Source organism: Oncorhynchus tshawytscha, linkage group LG12 (assembly GCF_018296145.1).
Source record: "Oncorhynchus tshawytscha isolate Ot180627B linkage group LG12, Otsh_v2.0, whole genome shotgun sequence".
NCBI classification, from domain to species: Eukaryota; Metazoa; Chordata; class Actinopteri; order Salmoniformes; family Salmonidae; genus Oncorhynchus; species Oncorhynchus tshawytscha.
Genome location: NC_056440.1, coordinates 67020764 through 67047606, shown reverse-complemented (window position 1 = coordinate 67047606; position 26843 = coordinate 67020764). Strand labels below are relative to the sequence as shown.

Below are 26843 nucleotides of genomic sequence, written 5' to 3'. Positions count from 1 at the left end.
CTTTGGAGAAGTGATTGTTCACTGAGCTTTGGCTCATACTCTGCTGGAGGGAAACGCTTGTATAGAAACTGTTGCACAACATTCTAGTGAGAAGGATCAGACCTTTCCTGCAATCTCTTAGCTCTACGCATACAATCCTCCCTCCTTCGTGAGTGTTCATTACACACACAGTGCTGCAATCCATCTCACTAAAGCTAAAGCATACCATGACACAGTAGAGGCCTGGGCTGAAAACAAAAAACAACCTTTCAGGAGGAAAGAAATAGAAGAGGACCATCCTGAAGCAGACTCTGAGACAAACACTGAGACAAAAATGGATTGATTAGGTATTGGAGCCTTTTGTTGAAGTTGATAAAAGGAATAGCTTCTCCACTATGTGAGGGATGACAGAAGTCCAAAACGTGGTGCTTGAGAGATAAGGAGCTGTCTGAACAGCAGGATGAACGTCCCTGTCAGTGTGGTTTGTTTCCAAGCAGATGTCCTTAACTGGAGGTTATGTATGTGTGTCCCTGGCCTGCTCTGACGTTCCCTGTTGAGATAACAGAGTGCCGTAATAAGACGATCACTTTTTCATCATCCCTTTGGAATGACTACAGATACCGACAGGCAGGGGGATTGTGGGAAATCCACCCTGACATTTCAAAAGACCATTGCCAAGGGAAGGCTTCAGTGAAGGGTGCTCACATCTGCACAACTCCTCTCCTCCAAGGCGGCCTCTCGCACACACTCTGATTCTTAATCCCTTCCATTGGTCCCTTGGCCCGAGTTCTCTTATTTTCATTCTGTCTTTGGCATATCAAATAGTAAATCTGTTTGCAAATGTATATGTGTCCAGAGAGCATAGTGTTTATAATGCTCTTGTGCAGGAGCTGCATGGAGGGACCTACCAGATGTATAGGCCTGTTATTGTTTGTGTTTAATCCTCAGGCCTACATACTGTAGAAATATACAATTGTCTTTCATGGTATGAATGTTAAGATTAACACTAATATTCAAGACATTGTAATAATCACCAGAAGAGCATCTCTGTTAACTCTGTTACTGCAGTTGCAGTTTAGTGCCTCCTCAGACATAACATAAGGCTTGCACCAGATGCCTCGTTAAGAGAGTAAACTCCTCTTCTTTTTCACCATGAGTTACAACAGCAGCCTCGACTACGTCTTGCTGATACTTAAATATTAAAACGAGACTTGGGGCCCACCCTGTCTACCCTCTTCAGATCTCTGGCCAGAACGGAACTGTAAATTGTGCGACCTCATGAAATATCTGAGCAATATGTCAGAGCTGAGATAGCTGGGGCATGAATGTGGAAACGGAGCTTTGATGCAAGTGACTGCACTATATCACAACATATTACTTCCCTTGGCATTGAAACAAACACAGCCGAGCCAGGTTTTTGAGAGAAAAAAAACGTTTTTTACTAAAAAAATCTATGGTCCATTTTTTATATCTTATAATTTCATAGTACATAATTGTATAAACATGAACATAGATGGACATCGATAAGAAACTTACATTATGATTAAAATACATTACTCCTGGTTAACCATTTTTGTTTTCACGTTTACATTGGTCATACATTGACATACAGTGTTAAGTGGTAAAAGTTCAAATAAAAACATGAACAATTAGATGTCAACAATTGCTAATTCTAATTAACAGTTTCAATGGACTCATCCATTCATTTCTGAGGTTGAGAGCTTCAGTGGTCTTGGAATGAGCTGATATGCTTCCATGAATGTTACCTGGCAAACCAAAGCAATGATACATAATGACATACAGTGTGAGGTTTGACAATGATACAACATGACCACACTGCCTCCCAACACGCTACAATGATTAGCTGACATGGGGCAAAGCGGGGATGGAGGTGCGGTGCTTAAGTCTGTGAGTGTCCAACTCCTGGGGGTTAGGGGGGTTTTGGGGGGGACGTGAACAGAGTAGCCTCTCCCATCGTCTCTTCGAGTGCTTTAGTGTGGTTAGTGGAGGAGGTGGGTGATGGCAGTAGGTTGAGAAGAGGTTTGGTGTGAACTTGAGACCGCCGGTGGACACCGGGCTGATGGAGACAGCTGATGTTGATGTGAGGAATGCCCATGGGAGGTGAGGGAGAGTAGGGGGAAGGGAGTTTTCACAGCCAATAGAGTTAGTTGCCCATGGTCATGGCTAGTTGGGATGATCAGTGTGTTTTACCACCACAGACAGACACCCAGAGGGTCAGTGGTGCGCCTCAGAGGAAGTCCTCCTCCACTACGTGTGGTGTGGCCGGCCGCCTTAGGAGTTCTTAGCTGAGATCTTTATGGTGATGGTCTTCACCTCTGAGTATTCCTTCAGGCCACAATCCCCCCTGCAAACATACAAACACAATGTCAGATGAAACAGATTTCTAATGAACTGTAGCAAGCTTATTGTACAAAGCTTAATTTGGGAATATTTTGCAACCAAACTTTTCTCTATTGTAAACACACAGTTTACAGGAATACTTGCTTGGCTTTAGTCACACACTTTCAGACAGTGGGCTTGGAAACAGAAAAGAATACTTACAATTCACGCCCGTTGCCAGACATTTTATATCCTCCAAATGGACACTGCGTGCTCAGGGCATTGAAACAGTTTATCCTAAATACACAAAACATACATCAAACATCAGCTTTTGATTCTTCTGCATTGTTTAATAATCGTGTTGAATGGTAATGCAGTCAAGACTGGTTAAATGAAGAGCATGCTGAGTGGAGTGTAGTTGAATACTGTATGAGCTATCGTTTAAAAAACTACAGTAATATGACTCAACCATTTATATGATCTATGGGGTTAACCAGGGACACATAGATAGTTATGATGATGAGAGGGTCTTACCAGACGGTGCCAGCCTGCATGGCTGTGGAGATGGTCATGGCTTTGGTGATATCGCTGGTGAACACAGCTGCCACCAGGCCGTACTCTGTGTTGTTGGCCCTTTCAATCACCTCATCAATAGTCTTGAACTTCATGATCTGCTGAACTGGTCCAAAGATCTGGAGTAGACAGTTAGTAGTATGTGTAAGATGACATGTTGAAACATTCCATGATGACATCCTTGCTTAGTCACACCATTAAGTATGTGGGGGGCAAGGCCATTAATAGACATTTTAACTTATTTGGAAACCACCTTCCGTAAAATCATAGGGCATGGAAAGTCATACTGTGTTTCAGTCATACTGGGAGTTTTAGTCATACTTTGTATCATTCATTCAGTGTACCAGTCAGTCAGTGTATCACCGTACCTCCTCTTTTGCGATGCGCATGTCATCTTTGACATTGGAGAAGACAGTGGGCTCGATGAAGAATCCTTTCAGGCCCAGGGCTTTGCCTCCACACTCCAGCCTGGCTCCCTCACTGATGCCACTTCGAATAAACTCCAGCACGCGGCTCTGCTGCTCCTGGCTGATCTGGATTAAGAGAGAGATGAGGAGAGGAGAGGAGAGGAGAGGAGAGGAGAGGAGAGGAGAGGAGAGGAGAGGAGAGGAGAGGAGAGGAGAGGAGAGGAGAGGAGAGGAGAGGAGAGGAGAGGAGAGGAGAGGAGAGGAGAGGAGAGGAGAGGAGAGGGTTAAAGGAGGAAGCAAGAAGGAAAGCCAAAAGAGCATATTTAACATACAGTAAATAAAATACATCATATTTGGTCATGCACATATTGTGTCGATAACTGATATGTTTTGACATAGAGGGTATTGTTTGACTACTCCCTCCCTTGCAGGGTCTATGGTCCTCTATCCTCACCTGTGGACCCTGCTCCGTGGTGGGATCGAAGGGGCTTCCTACTGTCCTCCTCTTGGCCCTCTCCACACTCCTGCGCACAAACTCCTCATAGATAGGCTCTTCCACGAAGATACGAGAGCCTGCAGTGCAGCACTGGCCTGCATTGAAGAACACCCCCTGGTGGGCCTGCTCCACAGCCAGATCCACTGAGGAAGAGGAAGAAGAGTAAGAGGGGGGCTCAGTATACAGTTCATTTTAGCGGCATGTGGTAGTATATTATTACATATTGAAAAATGTTGATGAAATTCCATATGGTTCTTGTAAATTACATGAATTAAAAGCAAATATCATTAATGCACATACACTACACATGCACAATCATGGTCAGAATGTTTTCTACCACTGTCCAGCTATTCTCTATGCTGCACATTTGCTATCTGACACCTGAGAGACAGGCCCCTGCCATGGCACGCAAGGGGTTAACGGAGCCCAGTGATTTATGGGTCTCGGGCTGATGCAGGCGGCCGCGGCAGGTTCCATTCTCCTGATTTACGGGCCTTGGGGAGCCCCTCTCGCGGCTGCTGAAAGCATTTGAAAGCCCCGGCACCCCCAGTTCAGTGAGACACTTAGAGCTTACATGAGAGCCATCCATCCATTGGTTTTCACAGCCCTGTGAAGCCCAGCGGAAGCTTTTGAAGATGCAAGAGCTCTCACTCCATGTGGACACATCCACTGTCTCATTTTGCATGTCAGACTAAATTATTGGACAAAACATTGTAAATAATCCCCCTCGGCCCTCTATCAAGACAATGTCTTTAAGGCAGGGGATCCCAAACTTTTTTGTCCCGCGACCCCATTTTAATATCAAAATATTTTCCTCCAGTCTGATTTATTGCCTGGTCTTGCCCACTCTGTTCTAATGAGTCCTGCACAGCTTGTGGGCATTGTAGAGGGAAACAGTGATGGGCTCATAATATTTTGAAGCTTAAAAAGTTCAAAAGATAGAGCCAAATTTTCAGGGAAAAAAACAGATTTGGCTCTGTTTATTACAATCCCAATCTAGAGAATATTTTATTTCAGCCTTTCTCTCGCGACCCCATTTTCAAATCAGGCGATGCCACATAGGGAACCCCTGCTTCCATCTGGACGACCACCTATGGGGAAACGGGAGGAACTAATAAAACAATGTCATCAAACTTACAATCAGCGTCTGCAAAAATAATGTTGGGATTCTTTCCTCCTAGCTCCAGGGTTACTCTCTTCAAATTACTCTTCCCAGCTGCTTCTTGGATCAGCTTGCCGACCTGGGGAGGAACCAGGGCTTGGGTTTAGTTTACTCACGCACACACAAGCAGACCTGTGGCCGGATCACTAAATGGATGCAGCCATTAAATAGCTTAGCAGGTTGGTTAGGCCCAAAACAAGGGATGCACCACTGGGCCCGCAGAAACACAAGTGTGCCAAACACACAGCCAAAATATCTATTACAGGTTCTGGGAGGCTTCAGCAGAAAAAGAAAGTGATGTTTCAGCAGCGAACAGCATCTCTTCTTAAATCAAGCGCAGGAAGAAGCAACCACAGGTTGTGTGGGTGGCAGCAGCAGCCTGGGCGTGTGGCACATTGAAACACCTAACTGTGATAAGTTGTAAAGTGATGCCTGTTTGGTGCAACGTGGGCCTACACTGCCCTGGCTGGCATCGCTGAATGCTGAGGATGATCTGAGGAGTTGGGAGTGTTTATCAAACAGCAGCAGGAGCTTTCCTTTCGACTTCTCTGTTCACAATTTCCCCTCATCAAAAGTGCTCTCACCATTATCCAAATACTGCTGAATTCCACAGCCCTTTCCCATCTCCCTCCAGACTCACACAGTGGAGACGTGTAAAAACAGTGGTTCTCTAGTAATGCATAGCGTGAGCTCTCAGTGAAAATGAATCGCTTGCAAGTATTTGAGTCTGCCCAGCTGCTCTTATTATACTGATGTATTGTATTGACCCCAACATTACTTCTCAACACCACGAGATGAGATACACCCTTATTAAATAGAGACAAGCCTGAGAAAGAGAGCGAGCAACATTCATAACCATAAACCAACAAGCACACTTCCTGTCCACCCAGGAGTCACTGACACACATGATTTTATTTTCCAGGAGATAGAGAGAAGACCAGCGCTGGGAGAAGATAGAGGGAGTCCCCCCAGTGGAAAAGAGTGATGCCTCATCTCTTTGCACGAACAATGTTTAACACTGGAATGTCTCACTTTCCCAATATTGCCAGACTGCGTTACTCTGTGTTAGGAAATGAGCAGGGCAGCCTGCTGAGTGTTCTGGTTGGAGTGGTAGAGCAGCTGTGTGACAGGGACAGCAGGACAACCCTTCCTCTGGCAGGCAGGCAGCAGGCAGGCAGCACGCTCTCTAAAGCTGTCCTGGCTGTCGCTTTCTTTGATGGCAGGGCTCAAGGGGTGCTGACTAACTGACTGGGGTGCATAACGTTACACTGAAGTGTAAAGGAGACACGGTGGGCTGGCTCCCACTTGCGCCGCTACTGTGGAGAGTCATAGCCCTGAGTGTGTGTGAGTACAAGGATGAGGGACCGCTGACTCAATGGCCACCTGAAACCACACCCCCCTTCAAGCCTCTACCCATCCACCCCCTCTACCCCCTCCAGCCTCTCAGAGGATGCTGTGTCCACTGTCCCCTCTCGCCCGGTGTGACTGAAACCCAAGGTGACTCACAGTCTGGGCATCTACATTCTCTCACAGCAGCGCTTCATCCACTCTGTAATTGACTCCAGATCACAGGAAACAACAACAGAGAAAGCAGTTAAAGACAACTGGCCACTTTTTGGGGAATTGTTCTGTAACCGCCGATGGTAAAAAAAGAAAAAAAAAGAGGAAGGCTCGTATGTGTGTGCTGCCTGGTAGCATGTACAGTGATGGTGGAGAAAGCCCTGTGGATGTTCATTGGTTAGGTAATGGAGCATTGATCAAATGATTAAATGACTTAAGTTCGGGCTGCATGAATGGACTCTGAGGATCAATTGAAACCCTATTCACCCTCATTAACTTTATTACTGCATTCAGGTTCTCATTAATAACCGTTCAGATGATGTGGACATCTGGGTCTTTGTCATCCGTACAGGGCTTGACAGAGATGTTGCAACAAAAATAAATAAATAAACAAATCCCTTATATTCTCAATAAAGGCCTGGATTTGATTCAACCACACAATTTAAATAAATGTTTTTCTCCATATTATGTTAGTTTGCTTTGGTTACAGTGTTTCTGTTTGTCCCCTTATCACCAAGAGCAATCTATTATGTCTGCACATGCGTAGCAGTGTTGGTGGGTGCTGAATACCACACACAAACAGTCACTCTCCTCCCTTTCTCTCCAAACAGATCCCCAGAGTCAAAGCAAAGCTACTATAAACTCTAGGGCTTCTCTAAACACTACAAAACCCTGTTTCATTTACGACAGATACATGTGAAATATACGCAGGTCATTTCAAAACATATAAAATCCATCGATTTATGGCGCTTCATAATTATGTTAAGATTACTGTAGGTGCTCTTACTGCCTGAGGGGGTACATTTGTGGTTAGCAATAACAGATGTTTATAAAATGATCTAAATGAATGGAATTGGCATTTTTGGAATGGAATGCAATCCAACCACAACATCTCCTAATGCTCACTGCCTAACATGGTTGATCATTCCTAGTTTCCATCAACATTTTTCCACTGTCTATGAAGGCGGCTGTTTTTCCTAGGGACCTGATAGACAACTCAATTTCTGTAAGGTACAGTAGCAGGTTGTCATTACACTGGCTGGTACACTTATGAGCCAGTTTGTCTGTGACTGGTCTATGTATGTCAGTGTATGTACAATATGTGTGTGTGTGTGTGTGTGTGCATGTGTGAAGTGTAGATGTGTGTGTTAATGTGTACATTAGTGTGTGTGTGTGTGTGTGTGTGTGTGTATAGTGTAGATGTGTGTGTTAGTGTGTACATTAGTGTGTGTGTGTGTGTGTGTGTGTGTGTGTGTGTGTGTGTGTGTGTGTGTGTGTGTGTGTGTGTGTGTGTGTGTGAGTGTGCATGTGCGTGTGTGTAGTGTAGATGTGTGTGTTTAATGTGTACATTAGTGTGTGTGTGTGTGTGTGTGTGTGTGTGTACATTAGTGTGCGCGTGTGTATGTGTACATTAGTGTGTGTGTGTGTGTGTGTGTGTGTGTGTGTGTGTGTGTGTGTGTGTGTGTGTGTGTGTGTGTGTGTGTACATTAGTGTGCACGTGTGTACGTGTACATTAGTGTGTGTGTGGTAAAGTCCAGCAGCAGACTGCTCACCTCTGATCCCCTGTGGTGAGAAGTAATGACAGGGCACACAGCTTATGTAAGCACCTGTTTGTTTGTTATTTAGACTTCAATACAGGAACCCAATGTCCCCTAATTACCCAGCCCTTCATCTCTGCTGCTCTGCACATGTTGGTCACTGTGTCACTAAAAAAGCAATAGGGACAGTGGATTATCCGTCAATCACTTTGTTCATGGAAATTACCTCAGTTGATCCTGTGAAAGCCACTTTGTCTATGCCCATGTGCGAAGCAATCGCAGCTCCTGCCGTTGGCCCGAATCCTGGCAAAATATTGACGACTCCCGGTGGAAACCCAGCCTGTCAAAACAATATGAGAGGAAACAAGCTTTAGAGGAGAGGACAGGAGAGCCAAGCAAAACCACAGGCAGTGTGGGGGAATCCGGACCCAACCCAACCTCCCTACCAGCAGACCAGAGAGAATGGACAGAACATCAAAAAGACAAGGGGCAAGAGAGACACACTGTCTCAGAGAATGGGAGAGGCCGAACACAGAGAGAAGACATGGAGGATGTGGATAAAGAGGCTCTAAGGATTGGGTTACTGTGGTGATTGTGCTGTACTGTACCTCTTTGACCAGAGATCCGATGTACAGGCAGGTGAGGGGTGTCTGCTGAGCAGGCTTCAGGACCACCGTGTTCCCACAGGCCAGTGCTGGACCTAGCTTCCATGCAGTCATCATCAGTGGGAAGTTCCACTGTAGACATAAACACCCCCCCCACACACACACAGGACATCAGACTCTTGACAAAGGGCGCTCACTCATACTCAATAACTCTTCACTGCTCTCCCTGCTCTCCCACACATTCCGTCGCTTACTCACTCATAGACTCTCACTTTCACTTGCCCAACGTAGTCATGACAGGAAATGTTCTCCCGCCCTATCTATTCTCTTCCCACATCACTGAGAAAACAAGGAAATTGCAACACATGTGCAGTACTTAGAGCGTGTCATGGTACTACACAGGAGGGTGTTATTTCTACTTTACACTGAACCCCAGTAGGCCTCAGCACAGACCCACACACGCTTCCGCAAGCTCTTGCACAATCAATGCTCTGTTCTTACTTCTGTCCTCCTGTCCCTTGTCTCTTTCATAGTGCCCCCCCCTCTCTCCCTTTCTCTCTCTCCCCCTTCCTCTTCCCCTCTCTCTCTCTCTCTGAGCTTATACTGATCTGACACAGTCTCTTTCTCAGCCTGCCAACAGATTTACCCAAATATACACTCACTGATAAGCACGTCAGAGACTTCCAGGAACCTGCACAATATGTTTTAACAACAGGGCTGCCTCTGTCCCAGACCTCACAACCACCACCATCCCAACACCTTTCCTTCTATCCACCTCTCTCTGCATATTGAGTGGGAATCTTTGCAGATGTGGGAGATTGACTGTTTGATTTGTCCTCTGAGACTAGACATCTGAATAGAAAACAAACTGGCACACTCACAGGGATGATCTGTCCACACACTCCTATGGGCTCGTGTCTAGTGAACGTAAGATAGTCTCCATCTGTAGAGGAACACACAAGAACAAGGCTCTTACTATCCTCTGCTCAAGCTGGGTTTGGGAAATGAGCATGTATGAGACATTAGCAGAGCAGTGACCGGATGACAAATCAAAACACCAGGTGTCCATGTTGTGCTTTTGACCAACACAATTCATCTTGATCTAAAAAGGCAATACATCACACAGTACCATTCTTTTGTTACGCTACATTGAGCAAAATTATACGTGTCACTCTGTTTAAAGTCAGGAGAAAGCAGTGGGTGTTAAGTTGGAAGGAGAGTTTCATTCCTCTTACATTACCAGAGTAAAGGATGATACTCGTTGAGGGTGTGCCATGTTTATTCGTTCCCTACAACAGTAGTAATAACAATCGCTATTGAGTGGTAGAAAACTGAACAGTGTTTATTACAATAGAGTTATGTGATGTTCATGAGAACAGGATGGCTAAGGCTTCAGCTGATGAAGCATTGCTCCAGAGAGGAGGAGGAGGAGGAGCTTGGACCTGGAACTAAGGCCCAAGGGTGGACTGGCCAATTGCTTCATCTTCCCTGGTGGCCAAGATAAGACATCTCAACATCATCCAGGCCACAGAAACAGTTCTGTTTGTTTGCTCTGTAACACTGCTGCACATTGGAATAGTGCTAAAGACAAACTCTGAACAAGCTGAGGACTGGCTGGGTTTGGTGAAGAAACACAGGAGGGGCTTGAAGAGCGACCAGACCACAGTGCTAGTCTCATGAGGTTGTCAGTACTCGTACTGCTTTCTTAGGTCCTCTATTTTCTTGGCTACTAAACAATAACTTAACATGCCTGTTAAAAGAGTGTGGATGACTTATATAGACTCTCTAATGCCAGGCCCTCAGTGAGCAGACCCCATCTGGTCCTCAGGTGGGTCCCTGAGAACCAACTACTACCCAAACACCACCCCAACCCACCCAACCCCTCGCCCAGCTAATAGTTGCTCTATGACAGAGCTGCGGAGTGGCTGTCCTAACTCCTATAGACTCCCCGTTGCGATGCTTTAAATTAGCCAGAACAGCCAGCGGCTCTCGCTCTTTAGTCCTGTCACTGGGCTCCACTGGTGGCAGTCTCAACAGGAGGGCGACCATTAAGGCTCAGATTTATAACTGGCCAGGGAGCAGCCATATTTACCCTCACATCACCTCTGTGCCCTCAGCACAGCTCATCTCCTGTCCCGCAGGCCCCCAGAGAGAAGCCTGGTGCTCCGCTTATCTGTTGCTAGCTAACTAGTAATCTTCACCTGGCACTGGCAACCACCACATACCTCTGACCTGTAACATTCTGCCTGGGTTCTAGTTCGTTGAAATTGAAGAGAATAAGAATTCAATGTGCTTTTGGCTACATAACGTACAGTCAGAAAGCCTGAGTTGGAATAGACTTACCCATTGGAATGGACGTTCCATGGATCTTGTCTGCATATCCAGCATAGTATCTGAGCGTCTTTATGGTTCCCTGGAGGTCCACAAACAGGGTGGGCAGGAAAGGCTTCCCACTGTCCATGGACTCTATAGTCTGGAGAGAAATATATATTAAAACACAATCTTTGTCTTTTTGTTTTTTTCCAAGAAACAGTGGGTCTTAACATTATCTCCGGGGGGAAACGTGATACTAAAATAACATCATGCTACTGTGCCTATCAGTTATAAATCAACCTTTAAGTCTTAGGGTTATTAGGTTGATTTAACACTATTATAACCACATCGGCAAAAGCATAGTGCTTTTCTCCGGCATCTTTTAAAACAGTCCCCTTGTTCTGACATCTCTCTGTCACAATACGTTTGTTTTAAATCTGTTCTTTTTTTACAATAATTGTTGAAAAAATATGCTTTAAATTGAAAACATTTATGTTATTGTAAAGTGACATAGGATGTCTAGAAACATGCCTTAAAAATTCAAGTTATTATTATTATTATTATCTCAAGTAAAAAATGGACACATTTATATTTTAAGGGGGTTTTATGAAGATCCTTCTCTGATCTTCCGTGGTACATTACATGGCCATTAATATGGAGTTGCTCCCCCCTTTGGTGCTATAACAGCCTCCACTCTTCTGGGAAGGCTTTCCACTAGATGTTGGAGCATTGCTGCCAGGACTTGCTTCCATTCATCCACACAAGCATTAGTGAGGTTGGGCATTGATGTTGGACTATTCGGCCTGGCTCACAGTCGGCGTTCCAATTCATCCCAAAGGTGTTCGATAGGGTTGAGGGGTTGAGGTAAGGACTCTATGCAGGCCAGTCAAGTTATTCCACACTAATCTTGACAAACCATTTCTTTGTGCATGGGGACATTGTCATACTGAAACAGGAAGGGGCTTCCCCAAATTGTTGCCACAAAGTTGGAAACACAGAATCGTCCATAATGTCATTGTATGCTGTAGAGTTAAGATTTCCCTTCAATGGAACTAAGGGGCATAGCCTGAACCATGAAAAACAGCCCCAGACCATTATTCCTCCTCCACCAAATGTTACAGTTGGCACTATGCATTCGAGCAGGTAGCGTTCTCCTGGTATCCGCCAAACACAGATTTGTCCGTTGGACTGCCAAATGGATAAGCTTGATTTATCACTCCAGAGAACGCATTTCCATTGCTCCAGAGTCCAATGGTGGCGAGCTTTACACCAGTCCCACCAACACTAGGCATTGCGCATGGTGATCTTAGGCTTGTCTGCGGCTGCTCGGCCATGGAAACCCATTTCATGAAACTCCCAACTAACTGTTATTGTGCTGACATTTTGTTAGGTTACAGACTTATTCTGTAATCTACACACAATACCCCATAAGGACAAAGCAAAAACTGGTTTTTAGAAATGTTTTAAAATTTACATAACCATTCAGACCCTTTACTAAGTACTTTGATGAAGCACCTTTGGCAGCAATTACAGCCTTGTGTCTTCTTGGGTATGACGCTACAAGCTTGACACACCTTTATTTGGGGAGTTTCTCCCATTCTTCTCTGCAGATCCTCTCAAGCTCTGTCAGGTTGGATGGGGAGCATTGCTGCACAGCTATTTTCAGTATCTCCAGAGATATTTGATCGGGTTCAAGTCTGGGCTCTGGCCGGGCCACTCACGGACATTCAGAGACTTACGCCAAAGTCACTCGTGCATTGCCTTGGCTGCGTGCTTAGGGTCTTTGTCTAGTTGGAAGGTGAACGTTCACCCCAGTCTGAGGTCCTGAGCGTTCTGGAGCAGGTTTTTATCAAGGATATCTCTGTACTTTGCTCTGTTCATCTTTGCCTCGATCCTGACTAGTCTCCCAGTCCCGGCCGCTGAAAAACACCCCCACAGTGTAACCGGTGTGAAATGGATAGCTAGTTAGCGGGGTGTGCGATAATAGCTTTTCAATCGGTGCTCTGAGACCTTGAAGTAGTGGCCACGGCACGGATTTAGTAGAGCGATGTGTGCAGAGGCTCCCTGATTTGAGCGCAGGTAGGGGCGAGGAGGGGGACGGAAGCAAAACTGTTACAACAGCATGATGCTGCCACCACCGTGCTTCACCGTAGGGATGGTGCCAGGTTTCCTCGAGACGTGATGCCTGGTATTCAGGCCAAAGAGTTTAATCTTGGTTTCATCAGACCAGAGAATCTGGCTTTTCATGGTCTGAGAGTCCTTTAGGTGCCTTTTGGCAAACTCCAAGCGGGCTGTCATGTGCCTTTTACTGAGGAGTGGCTTCCGTCTGGCCACTCTACCATAAAGGCCTGATTGGTGGAGTGCTGCAGAGATAGTTGTCCTTCTGGAAGGTTCTCCCATCTCCACAGAGGAACTCTAGAGGTCTGTCAGAGTGACCATCGGGTTCTTGGTCACTTCCCTGACCAAGGCCCTTCTCCCCTGATTGCTCAGTTTGACCGGGTGGCCAGCTCTAGGAAGAGTCTTGGTGCTTCCAAACTTTTTCAAATTAAGAATGATGGAGGCCACTGTGTTCTTGAGTACCTTCAATGCTACAGAAATCTTTTGGTACCCTTCCCCAGATCTGAGCCTCAACAAAATCCTGTCTCGGGGCTGTACAGAAAATTCCTTCGAACTCATGGCTTGGTTTTTGCGCTGACATGCACTGTCAACTATAGGACCATATATAGACAGTTGTGTGCATTTCCAAATCATGTTCCATCAATTGAATTTACCACAGGTGGAATCCAAACATCTCAAGGATGATCAATGGAAACAGGATTCACTTGAGCTCAATTTCGAGTCTCATAGCAAAGGGTCTGAATACTTATGTAAATAAGTACATACATTTTTATTATTTTTTAAATTTGTAAAAATGTCTCATGACCTGTTTTCGCTTTGTCATTATGGGGTATTGTGTGTAGATTGCTAAGGATTTTTTATTTATTTAATCAATTTTAGAATAACCCTGTAACGTGGCAAAATGTGAAAAAGTCAAGGAATCTGAACTGTATAGTGTATGTTCCTTTGAGCATGTTGCAAAAACAAAGAAGTCCAGGATCTGGAATTAGAGCACTGTGGTAGACTCACTGCTAGATAGGCACTGTCCCTCTCCACCAGGTCAGCCAGTTTAGCCAGCAGTCTACCCCTTTCTGACGCGTCCATCCTCCGCCACACTGAACCAAGGGTGAAGGCCAGCCGGGCCGCCTGCACCGCCTTGTCCACATCAGCCTGTAGAAGAGAAACAGTTTAATGATTGAATCAGCCTGAGGGAGAGAAACAGAGAAACGATTCTATTTTTTTAATCTTTATTTAACTAGGCAAGTCAGTTAAGAACAAATTCTTATTTTCAATGACAGCCTAGGAACAGTGGGTTAACTGCCTGTTCAGGGGCAGAATGACAGATTTGTACCTTGTCAGCTGGGGGGTTTAAACTTGCAACCTTCTGGTTACTAGTCCAAGGCTCTAACCACTAGGCTACCCTGCTGCCCCGATTGAATCAGCCTGAGGTAGAGAAACAGAGAAACCGTATCCAGTACGCAGTTTAATGATCGAACCTTATCCAGTTAACAGGTGTTTCTCCACCTCCATTGAGACAAATAAAATGTGTCTGTCTTTTCCGAATGATACTTAATGGATCTTCCATTAGCATGTTTAAGGCTTGTTCTGCTTCAGTTATTCCACACAGAGGTGCTGATTTAGGAAAGGAGAGGAGGAACAGCCGAGCCAGAGAACCAAACCACATTAGACTAAACTCCCTGCCCGTTTGCTTTCCTTGTTTTTTTGGACACATAACTCACACATGGACAATGCATGAAGGAGAGGATGCCAGGGCAGACGTGGTGGGAAACACGTGTGGAAAACCCAAGTGTAGCTCTGTCTAACAAACATCTCATCCTCAAACACTGCAAGGGAAAGTACCTGTGTTTTCATTTCTGAAAATATAAGATATGGGAATGCAGAAACTACAGATTTGTTTTTATTTTTTACAATACCTTCTCTGCTTCTTGGACCTCACAGATCTGCTCTCCGCTGGCTGGGTTGTAGACTGGGAAGGTCTTTCCGCTCACAGAGTCTTGCCACTCATTGTTGATGAAAATCTGCAGGGAGAAAAGATGCAGCGTTCAGTGCACAGGATGGAGAGGCCCATGTGAGAGGGAAAATCTGGTTCTAGGAGCAGCTCTGTTTCTCTCCAGAGCCTATTCAGCCATTCCTGCTCTAAAGAGGCACAGGGGCCCTGGTATAACATTTTACTTGTGCAGTTTTCTCAACACACAAATGCTGAATCAAGACAGAAGTATTTACCTGATCAAATAAGAAATGTGCTGTTAAAAATGTGCTGTGTTTCATGATTAGATTATTGGGATCAGTTTGAGAGGGAGCATAATTGTAAGGTTGGATCATTGGTAATGTGTGTTATATTATTGAATAAAAACGTATTGTTTTGTTACCGTGGTGCAAAAAAAACAACCTATTCCGTAACTAATGGTAGTTCCTGATAAACAGTCTAGTGAGAGTGAGCCTGGCTCCTACAAGTGCCTCTCAGTTCTTGTGTAAGGGAGGGAGAGAGGCAGAGAGGCAGGGAGCCAGGCAGGGAGGGAGAGAGAGAGAGAGAGAGAGAGAGAGAGGGGGAGGGAGGGAGGGAAAGGGAAGAATCTGTGGAAATGTGGACAGAGATTCCTGCCTGCCCCGCATGGCTCTCTGGGGAGTACTCCAACATCTAGACAAAGAGGTGGGGGAGAGATAAATCCCTATCAGACACCAGACACCCCCTCACTCTCTCATACACACACACACGTGCGCACACACATACATAAACATATACACACACAGAGAGAGAGAGAGACACACGTTTCACAACATCGCTGCTCGTTTATGAGATCATAAAACACAGGCCACACTTGGTTTCTGTGATGCGTTAAAGCAAGCCGTCTGTTAAACAACCACCTGGGATTCCAAACGGACTCTTTTCAAGCTCAATAAAGACCCAAAGAAAAACAAATGTTTAGACAAATAACAGAAATGGGACATATCTCAAGGAATTGGCCTGAGTGTTTAATAACAGTCCTCTGAGCTTCATTTTAAAAGCCCCCTAACAAACTGGTGTGATTTGATTATACAAATGTGACGGATGTCTTATGTAAGAGTAAGGTAAATTAAAGATGTCTCTGTCCCGTTGGCTTATTGACATGTTTTGGTCTATCACAGCGCCTCCTCAGACACTGTTTTTAATTGATGTCAGTCTGTCTGATAGATGGGGTGTTAAGAAAACATCTGCTGGCTTAAATCCTCCTGTATACACATGTGCTCTTACCATACTTTTATTTGAGAGGGAGAAAAGATACACTGAGAGCAGAACTGAAAGCAGGGTTCAAGTGTCCCGCTGGCCCAGGCCTCTCTAGCTCTCCAACATGTTTACCAACGTAAACTTAGAGGCTTAAGCACAATTTAATTGGCTGTAAACTGTGAGGAGTGTTTACTTTAGGGCAGGTATAAAATGCCAGCTCGCTTGGAAACCATTGAAGACTCAGCACACAGACATCACTCTCACTCCCTCCCACTCACTCTCTCCTGCAGTTGGCTGCTTTACAAGAAGAACCTTGCACATGAATAACTCATGTTTGAGTGTTCAGGTGTTCGGTATCTGCCTGTACCACTCTGTGGGCCATACCATACAAACATGTATACAATTTCAATGAATCTGTATTAGCCTGCCCTGAACACTTCCCCCCACACACAACAGATAGAAACAGGCCCACTGAGGGTCCTCGTCCAACACATCCCAGCACAGCACACAAAGTGGACCCACAGTCATTTCAGACAGCAGAATCGACACAGGCCCCCAGTGGGCTCTCTCCCAACCACATCCCAGACTTTATTAGTGGGCTCTCTCCCAGCCACAGCCCAGCCTTCTCAATGAGTTATCTCCCAGCCACAGCCTAGCCTTCTCAGTAAGTTCTCTCCCAGCCACAGCCTTGCCTTCTCACTGAGTTCTCTCCCAGCCACAGCCTAGCCTTCTCAGTGAGTTCTCTCCCAGCCACAGCCTAGCCTTCTCAGTGAGTTCTCTCCCAGCCACAGCCTAGCCTTCTCAGTGAGTTCTCTCCCAGCCACAGCCTAGCCTTTTCAGTGAGTTCTCTCCCAGCCCCAGCCTAGCCTTCTCAGTGAGTTCTCTCCCAGCCCCAGCCTAGCCTTCTCAGTGAGTTCTCTCCCAGCCACAGCCTAGCCTTCTCATTGAGTTCTCTCCCAGCCACAGCCTAGCCTTCTCAGTGAGTTCTCTCCCAGCCACAGCCTAGCCTTCTCAGTGAGTTCTCTCCCAGCCACAGCCTAGCCTTTTCAGTGAGTTCTCTCCCAGCCCCAGCCTAGCCTTCTCAGTGAGTTCTCTCCCAGCCCCAGCCTAGCCTTCTCAGTGAGTTCTCTCCCAGCCACAGCCTAGCCTTTTCAGTGAGTTCTCTCCCAGCCCCAGCCTAGCCTTCTCAGTGAGTTCTCTCCCAGCCCCAGCCTAGCCTTCTCAGTGAGTTCTCTCCCAGCCCCAGCCTAGCCTTCTCAGTGAGTTCTCTCCCAGCCCCAGCCTAGCCTTCTCAGTGAGTTCTCTTCCAGTTCATCCAAGCTGAGTGTTATCAGGCGCCTTCCATTGGGGGCCACCTTTAATCTGACTCTCATTAAGAGCACTTCATAAAAGTGTCAGTGACGACGAGGAGCTGAGGGCCTGCTACAAAAACAGAAAGCCCTATAGAGCACGGAATTAGTTTTAAAATTTATAGGGGCCACTGTAGTGGAACGTCCTAAATCAGGGGAGCCCCCTGACAGCCCCGATAGTCTGAGCAAGAATGCAGTCCGTGGGTAGCTTTATGCACGGCGTAACCCCTCTCACAAGGCACCGCCGAAGGAGAGGGGATAAAACAGGGGAACAGTGGACCAGGCAGCCATCTAAATCATGGCTAGAAAAGGACAACCATCAGCCACCGTTTGGCTCGGCCCTCTCGGGGCTCAGGGGGCTGTTAGACTTTTGTCTCGTCCCATTCAGAGAGTTGATTAAGACGACAAGGCTACACACTAAATCAACTCGCAACGTTTCTTAAAATTGCTTTTAGGTTCATTTAGAAACGAAGGGGGAAAAAACTCAGATGGAAACTCAAGAGCAAAAGTGCAAATTTTGAAATGATGTGTTTTCTTTTTGTTTTTCCCATCCCCCCGTGGTGTCCTTGCTCTCACCACACATGGCGGTTTCATTTGTATACAAATCATTATCCCCATATAAGTACTCACTGCCTTTGATAATGAGCCATTATAAATAAATTGACCATGTCTTAGCTCCAATCAAGTCTAGCAAAATGAAAAAATAACAGCTACAGTACCAGTCAAAAATTTGGAAACACCTACTCATTCAAGGTTTTCTTTATTTTGACCATTTTCTACTTTGTAGAATAATAGTGCAGACATCACAACTATGAAATAACACATATGGAATCATGTAGTAACCCCCCAAAAATTCAACAAATCTAAATATATTTTAGATTATTCAAAGTAGCAACCCTTTGCCTTGATGACAGCTTTGCATACTCTTGGCATTCTCTCAACCTGATTCATGAGGTAGTCACCTGGAATGCATTTCAATTAACAGGTGTGCCTTGTTAAAAGTTCATTTGTGGAATTTTTTTCCTTCTTAATGCGTTTGAGCCAATCAGTTGTGTTGTGACATGGTAGGGGTAATATACAGAAGATAGCCCTATTTGGTAAAAGACCAAGTCCATATTATGGCAAGAACAGCTCAGATAAGCAAAGAGAAATGACAGTCCATCATTACTTTAAGACATGAAGGTCAGTCAATCCGGAACATTTCAAGAACTTTGAAAGTTTCTTCAAGTGCAGTCACAAAAAACCATCAAGCGCTATGATGAAACTGGCTCTCATGAGGACCGCCACAGGAATGGAAGACCCAGAGTTACCTCTGCTGCAAAATTACCAGTGTCAGAAATTGCAGTCCAAATACATGCATCACAGAGTTCAACAGACACATCTCAACATCAAAACTGTTCAGAGGAGACTGTGTGAATCAGACCTTCATGATTGAATTACTGCAAGGAAACCGCTACTAAAGGACACCAATAATAATAAGAGACTTGCTTGGGCCAAGAAACATGAGCAATGGACATTAGACCGGTGATTTGAGATTTTTGGTTCAAACCGTAGTGTCTTTGGAAGACGCAGAGTAGGTGAACGAATGATCTCCGCGGGTGTAGTTCCCACCGTGGAGCATGGAGGAGGAGGTGTGATGGTGTGGGGGTGCTTTGCTCGTGACACTGTCAAGGCACACTTAACCAGCATGGCTACCAAAGCATTCTGCAGCGATACGCCATCCCATCTGTGTCACGCCCTGACCTTAGAGAGCCTTTTTATTTCTCTATTTGGTTAGGTCAGGGTGTGATTAGGGTGGGCATTCTGGTTTGCGCTTAGTTGGACTATCATGTGTTTTTCAACAGGACAAAGACCCAACACACCTGTAAGGGCTATTTGACCAAGAAGGATGGTGATGGAGTGCTGTATCAGATGACTTTGCCTCCACAATCACCAGACCTCAACCCAATTGAGATGGTTTGGGATGAGTTGGACCGCACAGTGAAGGAAAAGAAGCCAACAAGTACTCAGCATATGTGGGAACTCCTTTAAGACTCCTTTAAGACATTCTAGGGGAAGCTGGTTGAGAGAATGCCAAGAGTGTGCAAAGCTGTCATCAATGCAAAATGTGGCTACCTTAAAGAATCTAAAATCTAAAATATATTTTGATTTGTTTAACACTTTTTTGGTTACGACATGTTTCAAATGTGTTATTTCATAGTTTTGATGTATTTACTACTTTTCTACAATGTAGAAAATAGTGAAAATAAAGAAAACCCCCAGAATGAGTAGATGTGTCTAAACTTTTTACTGGTACTGTATGTCAGTCCCAAAGCCTGTTTTAAGATGATAACTGATATGGGAAAGTTATATGTTGTGTGTATTGTACAAATAGGAAAGAAAACAAGTGGTGGGATCCAGACCTCTCACAGTACACCAACATGAAGACAACTGCTAAAAATGCATAGAACCTTTACACTGAATGAAATCAATCGATTTGTGTTTATGAGGGAATGCTTCAAGCTGTGTGGTTTCTTATTATTTGGTAAACACGCAGGCCATTTTGGTATTACAGAAAGTTGGCAGAGTTTGTGCTCCCGGTGCAGCCGTGACATCTGATCCTCCTACAACACAGAGAGAGAGAGCTGCCTGGCGTGGATGGGAACTGGACAGTCTGCAGATAGGTCAACACTTTATGCATGGGCCACAGGACAGCTGCAAACATTTAGCAACCCCCATGTTTTTCTGTTAAAACTGTCAATCTCACATTGCTGACAGTACTTGTCTGTTTGGCTGATGAAATGATGAGACATGCGTGCCTGAAGCCAACGATGAACATAAGGTTTACAGAATACATGTTTCTGATCACATCAGCGTGGCTCTATTGTTCACTATAAAGGGCACAAATGTCAATATGAAAATATGCTCTGCTTAACTACAACATGCTCTCACTGCAATGGGACTAGGTGATTATCACCTCGACCAAGCAAAAGGTAGATATATTTGGGAGTCCCCTGAGAATACATGTGCAATCAGCAGACATTGAGAAACTAAAGAGTAATGTTCCATCAGTTCAGTGAATTCAAGGCGCAGTCCTGCTGATCCATTTCTCATCTGCCACTGTGCTCTCTCTGGAGGCTGCTCCACAACTGCACTTTGGAGTGAGGGCAGGCAGGGGATGCCAAAGTACTCACAGCAGCCAGCAAAACATCTGTTTGGCCTCTAGCGTCTTCTCATGGCTCACACGCTTAAGGAATATTTAATGGGACTCATTTCTCGTCCATTTTTAGGAGGCAGGAGAGAGTTAAAAACATACATATATGTTTATACACAGCAGGCCAAGATTCCACAGCCAGACGGATCCTGATCAGGGCACCTGCAGCTTTCGTCTGCACAGGAAGTTTCATATCCTTTCCTATCACAGGACCTCTATTTCCGCTCTGTTTTCTGGATCTGTTTCAAGACATTTATAATTACTACTGTTACAAGCGAGAGGAGGGCATGTGAAACTGGAGCCCAGTTGGTGTTTTTTCCCCAGTCCTCCTGACACCATAGAACCTTCATGTTTTCCATTCACACACCCGGAGACAATGCCACCCTGCACTCCTGGGTGTGGAGGGGACGACCCCGCTGTCACCGACTGGCAAACATCTTTGTCTTGACTGTGTGTGTGGTGAGAAAGTTGAATCTGTTCCCCCTCACTCCTTAACGCAAGAAACAGAAATTCAATAGGAAACTGTGTTTGAATATGAATTGTCATTTGTTCAAATGGATGGAACATGCGGGAGTTGGAGTTGGGCGGCACAGCCTCTTCTAAGCCGCCATGTGGTGTCAATGTCTACAGAGTCTGAGATTGACACTTTCACTGAGGTACACTGAGTTTGTCTTTCAATCAGCTGTATCATCTGTGCAGATTTCAAACATAACATTTATCCTAATTAAATAAATATCTGCGTTAAAGAAATAGCCTAATTTCATAAAATAATATTGTGGATATCAAATCCCAGATTTTCATAAAGAGCATAAGCCTTTAAGACTGAAAGACTTAACCATATTTTTCTAAGGGTTCAAATGATCAAAATATTACATTGATGTAAGAATAGAATATTCTATGCTTCCACTACCTTCTGTCAGTGGGAGAAATAACACAAATAAATGTCATCTGGGTAGAATATAACTACAGTGATCCACTAGTGATAAGGGGTGACTGGGGCCTGGTGACTATGACTTCATGTCTGGCAGACTTCTGCTCTCTGTGTATCTAAGACTCTCTAGAGGGGAGAGTTTTATATGGATATCAGAGGATTTATGGAGCCAGCAGTTTTTCACAATGACACCATAAGGATTTACATGTTCCATGTCAACCGGCCTGAAGACTTAAGGTATAGAAGTTAATGGGATAACCTCCCTGTCACCGGGCTTCCTTAAAGAGTGATTAAGAGACAGGAGACCCAATGTTGACGCCTCTGCTCAGACGATAATTTACACTCACTGCACAAACAGCCATTTCACAACGACAGACATATTCATGGTACCGCAAGCTCACCCTGTCACAACCAGGGATGTGTATAACTGCGTTTGTGACTGTGCGTCGGAGAGAAAGAAGGGGGGAGAGTGTGAAACAAGAAAGAGAGGGAATCGGAGAGAGAGAGAGAAGAAGTGAACACTAGCTGTGCTAGTTGTGATAAATCATTCAGTCTCCCAGTGTCCTCCACCTTGGGGTTTGTTTGATGTTCATCGCAGTAAGATGGTGGTTTTGAAGTGAAAAACTCCAGAAGTGCAGGTCAGGTTCTGGCAAGGCAGGTCACTGACCCACACTGTGAGACAGGCCCAGAATTTACAGCCCAGTGGACAGCACCTAGCATTGGGGAGCCCCAGCCTTCATCTGTACTATCTCAATCAGTGATGGATTGATGGGGCCTCTTTCATTCATCCACATTGACTGACTGACTGGATTTCTCACAGATTAGTTTACAAAACCCTTCCTCGCTTCAATATGCAGGTTATAGATTCCTATTAGGGCCTAAAGTGTCAGCAATTGCACAATTCGTTTTTTTTAAACAGTTAACGTAAGCCAATCTGGAAAATAAAAGCCATTATTTACATTGGGAAGCTATATAATGAGCATGGCAACTGCGTCTAGTTAAAGTCTGGTATGTTTGAACATTGCGGAGGTTGCATACGCATAGCTCTTCCTGTTTCACTGCATTTGACACAGTTGAAAATTAAACCCTATTTGGATTACGGCCCAAATTCCTCTGCCAGGATTCACTGATTTACAGTCCTCATTCCCCACAGTCTATGTACGCTCACAGGTGTAGGATGTTAATTTGAGCACCCTGTTACAGGATAACTGCAATGCTGGAACAGTACAACTTGTGGTGTATTTGAAGTTTAGAAAGGCTTCTGAAGTTTGTAATATCCACTTTGAAATTTCAGACTTGATTATCCCTTACGAAAAATGTATCAACCCCGAACAAAAATGTTCATGAATTAGAATCCACATAATAATTCACATCTCCTGTTGCTGCAGGATTATTTTCTCAACTCAAGATCCTACATCTGTAAAAGTACACTAAACTACAACCGTGCTACAGTGACTGCAGTTTACCATTAACTTCAGCTACTTCTGTCCTACTGACAATGAGGAATCCCTGCATAACAGTTTTATAGTAAACAATGACAGAAAAAATGTCTATACCTTGGCCGCTCAAACATTATGCAGGATCATACACACTAAGTATCAAATCAAACACATTTTGTGACCTCAACTTTGCATTTCCAGGTGTCGCTCTCAACAACTTGGAGAATGTGCCAGAAATGCTCCTTCCCTCCATCTCTAAAGATTTATTCTTCTAGGTGTCTGGTTTAACGACTCCTAATCATTGAGCGGTGTGAGAAGCCACCCGGGCCAGAGAAATCACCCCCTAAAACCCTGCTAACACTGGCTCTGTCTCCATTCATTAACTATACACCACACAGTTTATCCTTCTCCTCTCTCTCCCCGCTCTGCAAAAAGCTAAAATCATCAATAAATGCCCATCAGGGTAGGTTAATTTATGGCTTCCTTCGTGGTGCTATCAGCCCTGCGGACTACCTCACAGACGGAGAGCTCTAAAGCCGACTCTCCTGTGACCATTCAAATGCTATGTTTTTATACTAGCTTAGACTCTTACTACCCAGCTGGTTTCAGGCCACAAGCTATGGTGAAGTGGGGGTAGGGTGGATGGAGGAACCGAGACCCGAGCACCCTCTTTTTACGGCTGTAGCTACAGGAGAGCGGGGTGTGAAAAAGTTAGATTTTTTTATTATAACAAAGCAAAGGGAGACCTGAGCAGACCTTCCAAAGTTTCACTGATCTGCACAATCCCACGCAGGGAGGGAGATCGCTTAACTGACACGTTCACACAAATGTCTCTTTGACGCCAAACAGTTCATGGCTCAGTGAAAGGGACAAGGGTAAAGCGTCTATGGAGATGACACCTCTCTATCTCACACCTCTCTACAGTCACTGTTGGTGCTAAACATACTATGGGCATATCTTCAGGGACACACTATTGGTAACATCCATTTGCAAAACAAAACTGTTGACTGAAAAAAATGCATGCCCAGTCATGGTGACTATCTCAAATTGTATTCATATTCACTTATCAATGATCATGTTTTACAGTAAGTAGAAAAAACATCAACATACTCAAGCTCATGTGAGACCAAGGAAACAATTCTAACCCTGAGTGTAAGGAGCTGCGTTACAAGCATGTTCATTCTCAGCTCTCTACTGGACGTCTGGCTGCAAAAGGCAGAGGCACATCACACAACTGGCCTACAAGGAGTGGAAGAATGCATAGGGCTACACAGAGAGCATGCGCCCACAGTCCAGAAGGCCAGCTCTCTCCTAGCTAAGGACCCTGCTCGCAGTGTTCATTCTCCCCCTGGCAGGCAGGCGGTGGGGTGGATAGAACATGAACAGGGTGTGAGGAGAGGAGCGCCTGCATCAGGGGTGGCCATAAATCAGTGATCTCCTGCCCCCCATGTCCACCAAACCAACAGGGACTGGATGATTCAAATTCCTGGGGGTTAATTCACCAAGCCCTGCGCTCCCTAAAGGTTCTCCTATACATTCTACCCTTTGCGTGCATTCTTTTAAATAATACTAAGCATGAGGGAGGTAGAGAGAGGGAGAGAGGGAAGGAGAGCTGATAGCATGACTGTGCACATAAGGCAGGCATGCTAAACCAGTTCTCCTCTTATGGCGAGTAGACCACTGTAAGTTGCTTGTTGCCTCAGCGAAGTGCCCTTTGAACTTACAACAACAAGGTGTGAGGCTAACACCGATTACAACACTGTACTTCATATTGTGCTGTTATGGAGCTCTCCTCAATAAGAAGTGCCCTTTACTCACACTCATGGCAATAAAAGCATAGGATTTCAAACTGCAGGAGGAACCATGCTACAGCAAACAGACAAACATCCACATTATTATGCATGTTTGGATGGTGACTCTACAGTCAGGTCCTAGTGATTTGATTAAATGTATACCAGCATTAAGTAAAGGGGGAGTTGAGAAACAGCCTATACTGGGCCTATACTGACATCACAGGGCCTATATTATTCTCATTAATGTAATCCTCAAAATGCAAGCCTAAAATGTGTAAACAATAATGACCAAAAATATGACACTTTCAGAGGAAGCCCTTGGAGTCTGATTCCTGCTATTGCTGTGTAGGCCTACTTAAACGCCAACGGAGCCCATAATAACCAACCACAAGTGTAACGGCACAAAAATCTATTCAAATACCATTCAAATACAATGTCTAGGCTATAGAGTACACATCAAATAAAATATGTAGGAAACATGAGACTTGTGATTGAAATAAGTCTTCACATTTCATCAAGTGTTCTTGCGTAATTTTGCATGAGGTCAGAAGAGTCATGCGGACGTCTAAGGACAATAATGGACTAGAACACCACGACTTTGCAATTAATTCCGTGAATCTAATAACTTATTCTAAATCATAGTAAAATTAATAGAATTTACAACATGCGTAAGGGGTTCTAAAACCAGTGAAATTGCTTCTTACGGCAAAGAAACTAAGACCCTCCTCATTTTATGTTCAAGCTTTGATATGATTGAATACAATTAGTTTAAATACATATTTTGAAACGAAAAAAAGCACACTTAAGATAAAATATGACAATAGACCTATCAAATGTATATCAGACCAAACCATGGATTTTTACAACAAAAACATCTTCCAAAGTGAACATTTTCAATTCAATCGTCTTTTGCAATTACAGGTGTGAATGAATCACAGCAACAAGGTAGTTTTTCTAATTGTATGCAAATGATATAAGATACCTGGGAATCATGTTTATAATCAATAAATAGTTAATAACATGCGTTTATTATCAATCACATAACGGTAGGTTACGGGACGTTTATTCTATCTGGACAGAATTGCGTAACGACAACATTCTATCTGAAAAAATGCCGACCTTCACTAAATGACTGCTGTCACCTGTGATAAATACTATTCATTGTAGCCACTGCAGATGACATACAGACTATATGAGTCATGGTGAATATAAAAGTGAAATAAAAACCACCTGTGCAATATAATCATGTTGGCAGCACTGTTAATCATTCAAACATGCCTTGGAAAACACTCGATGTGGCCGTATGTGATAACTTTTAGAAACGTTTCACACATACTGTACGACACATGTTGATGAGCTGTATTCTATGCTATGAGTTGAGCAATGAATGCGAGAAAAGATCTGAAACCAATTTTACGAGGGTAAATCCAGACCTTCGGGCTCAATCACCTGTACTGTGCGCAAAGACATTGGCTAAATTGGGCAGTTACACACTTTGAAAATTGTGTCTATCATCTACAGACAAATGCCTTTAGGGGGGAAATATTCTGCATAATAGAAGAGATATGATACATTGAACATAATATGTGACTCGGAGTAAAAGTTTAAGTTGTTTCACAGACCTTGGTGTACTTGATCTCGGCGTTGGGCACCGGCGAGGGCATTAGCTGGAGAGATGCCATGAGCGCAGCGGCATCGGCGTCGGTCTTCACTTCACCAGGGAGTTCGATTTTACTGGAAGTCATCGCGCCTGCCTCCGTGTGTCTGTTGCAGATGCGTCTTCGTTTTTTTCTACTGATTTCTGATTAGGACTTTGGAATCCTTCCTGTGTTTATAACCAGG

The 26843-nt window shown here is 44.6% G+C and overlaps 1 protein-coding gene across 1 annotated transcript; it reads right to left on the bottom strand.

The window, feature by feature from the left end:
• Window positions 1–1393: 1393 nt before the first annotated feature.
• Window positions 1394–26843, bottom strand: aldh1a2 (aldehyde dehydrogenase 1 family, member A2). The gene is made up of 13 exons (XM_042330951.1): window positions 26624–26843; window positions 15005–15109; window positions 14100–14240; window positions 11004–11133; window positions 9542–9603; window positions 8664–8792; window positions 8282–8395; window positions 4934–5036; window positions 3754–3938; window positions 3261–3425; window positions 2854–3011; window positions 2542–2616; window positions 1394–2344 (listed from the first exon to the last, which is right to left on the bottom strand). Exons 1-13 carry the CDS (start codon window positions 26744–26746, stop codon window positions 2272–2274), a joined length of 1563 nt encoding a protein of 520 aa, XP_042186885.1. The 5' UTR covers window positions 26747–26843; the 3' UTR covers window positions 1394–2271.

What these genes read in the sequence shown, in the direction of transcription:
- aldh1a2 (XM_042330951.1), bottom strand. Translation starts at nt 26,746, where the DNA reads ATGACTTCCAGTAAAATCGAACTCCCTGGTGAAGTGAAGACCGACGCC. An exon ending in AGGTCCAAGAAGCAGAGAAG is followed by an intron (nt 14,241 to 15,004) that starts GTATTGTAAAAA and finishes TCTCTTCTACAG; the next exon opens with GCTGATGTGGACAAGGCGGT. An exon ending in ATGCAGGCTGGCACCGTCTG is followed by an intron (nt 2,617 to 2,853) that starts GTAAGACCCTCT and finishes TTGTGTATTTAG; the next exon opens with GATAAACTGTTTCAATGCCC.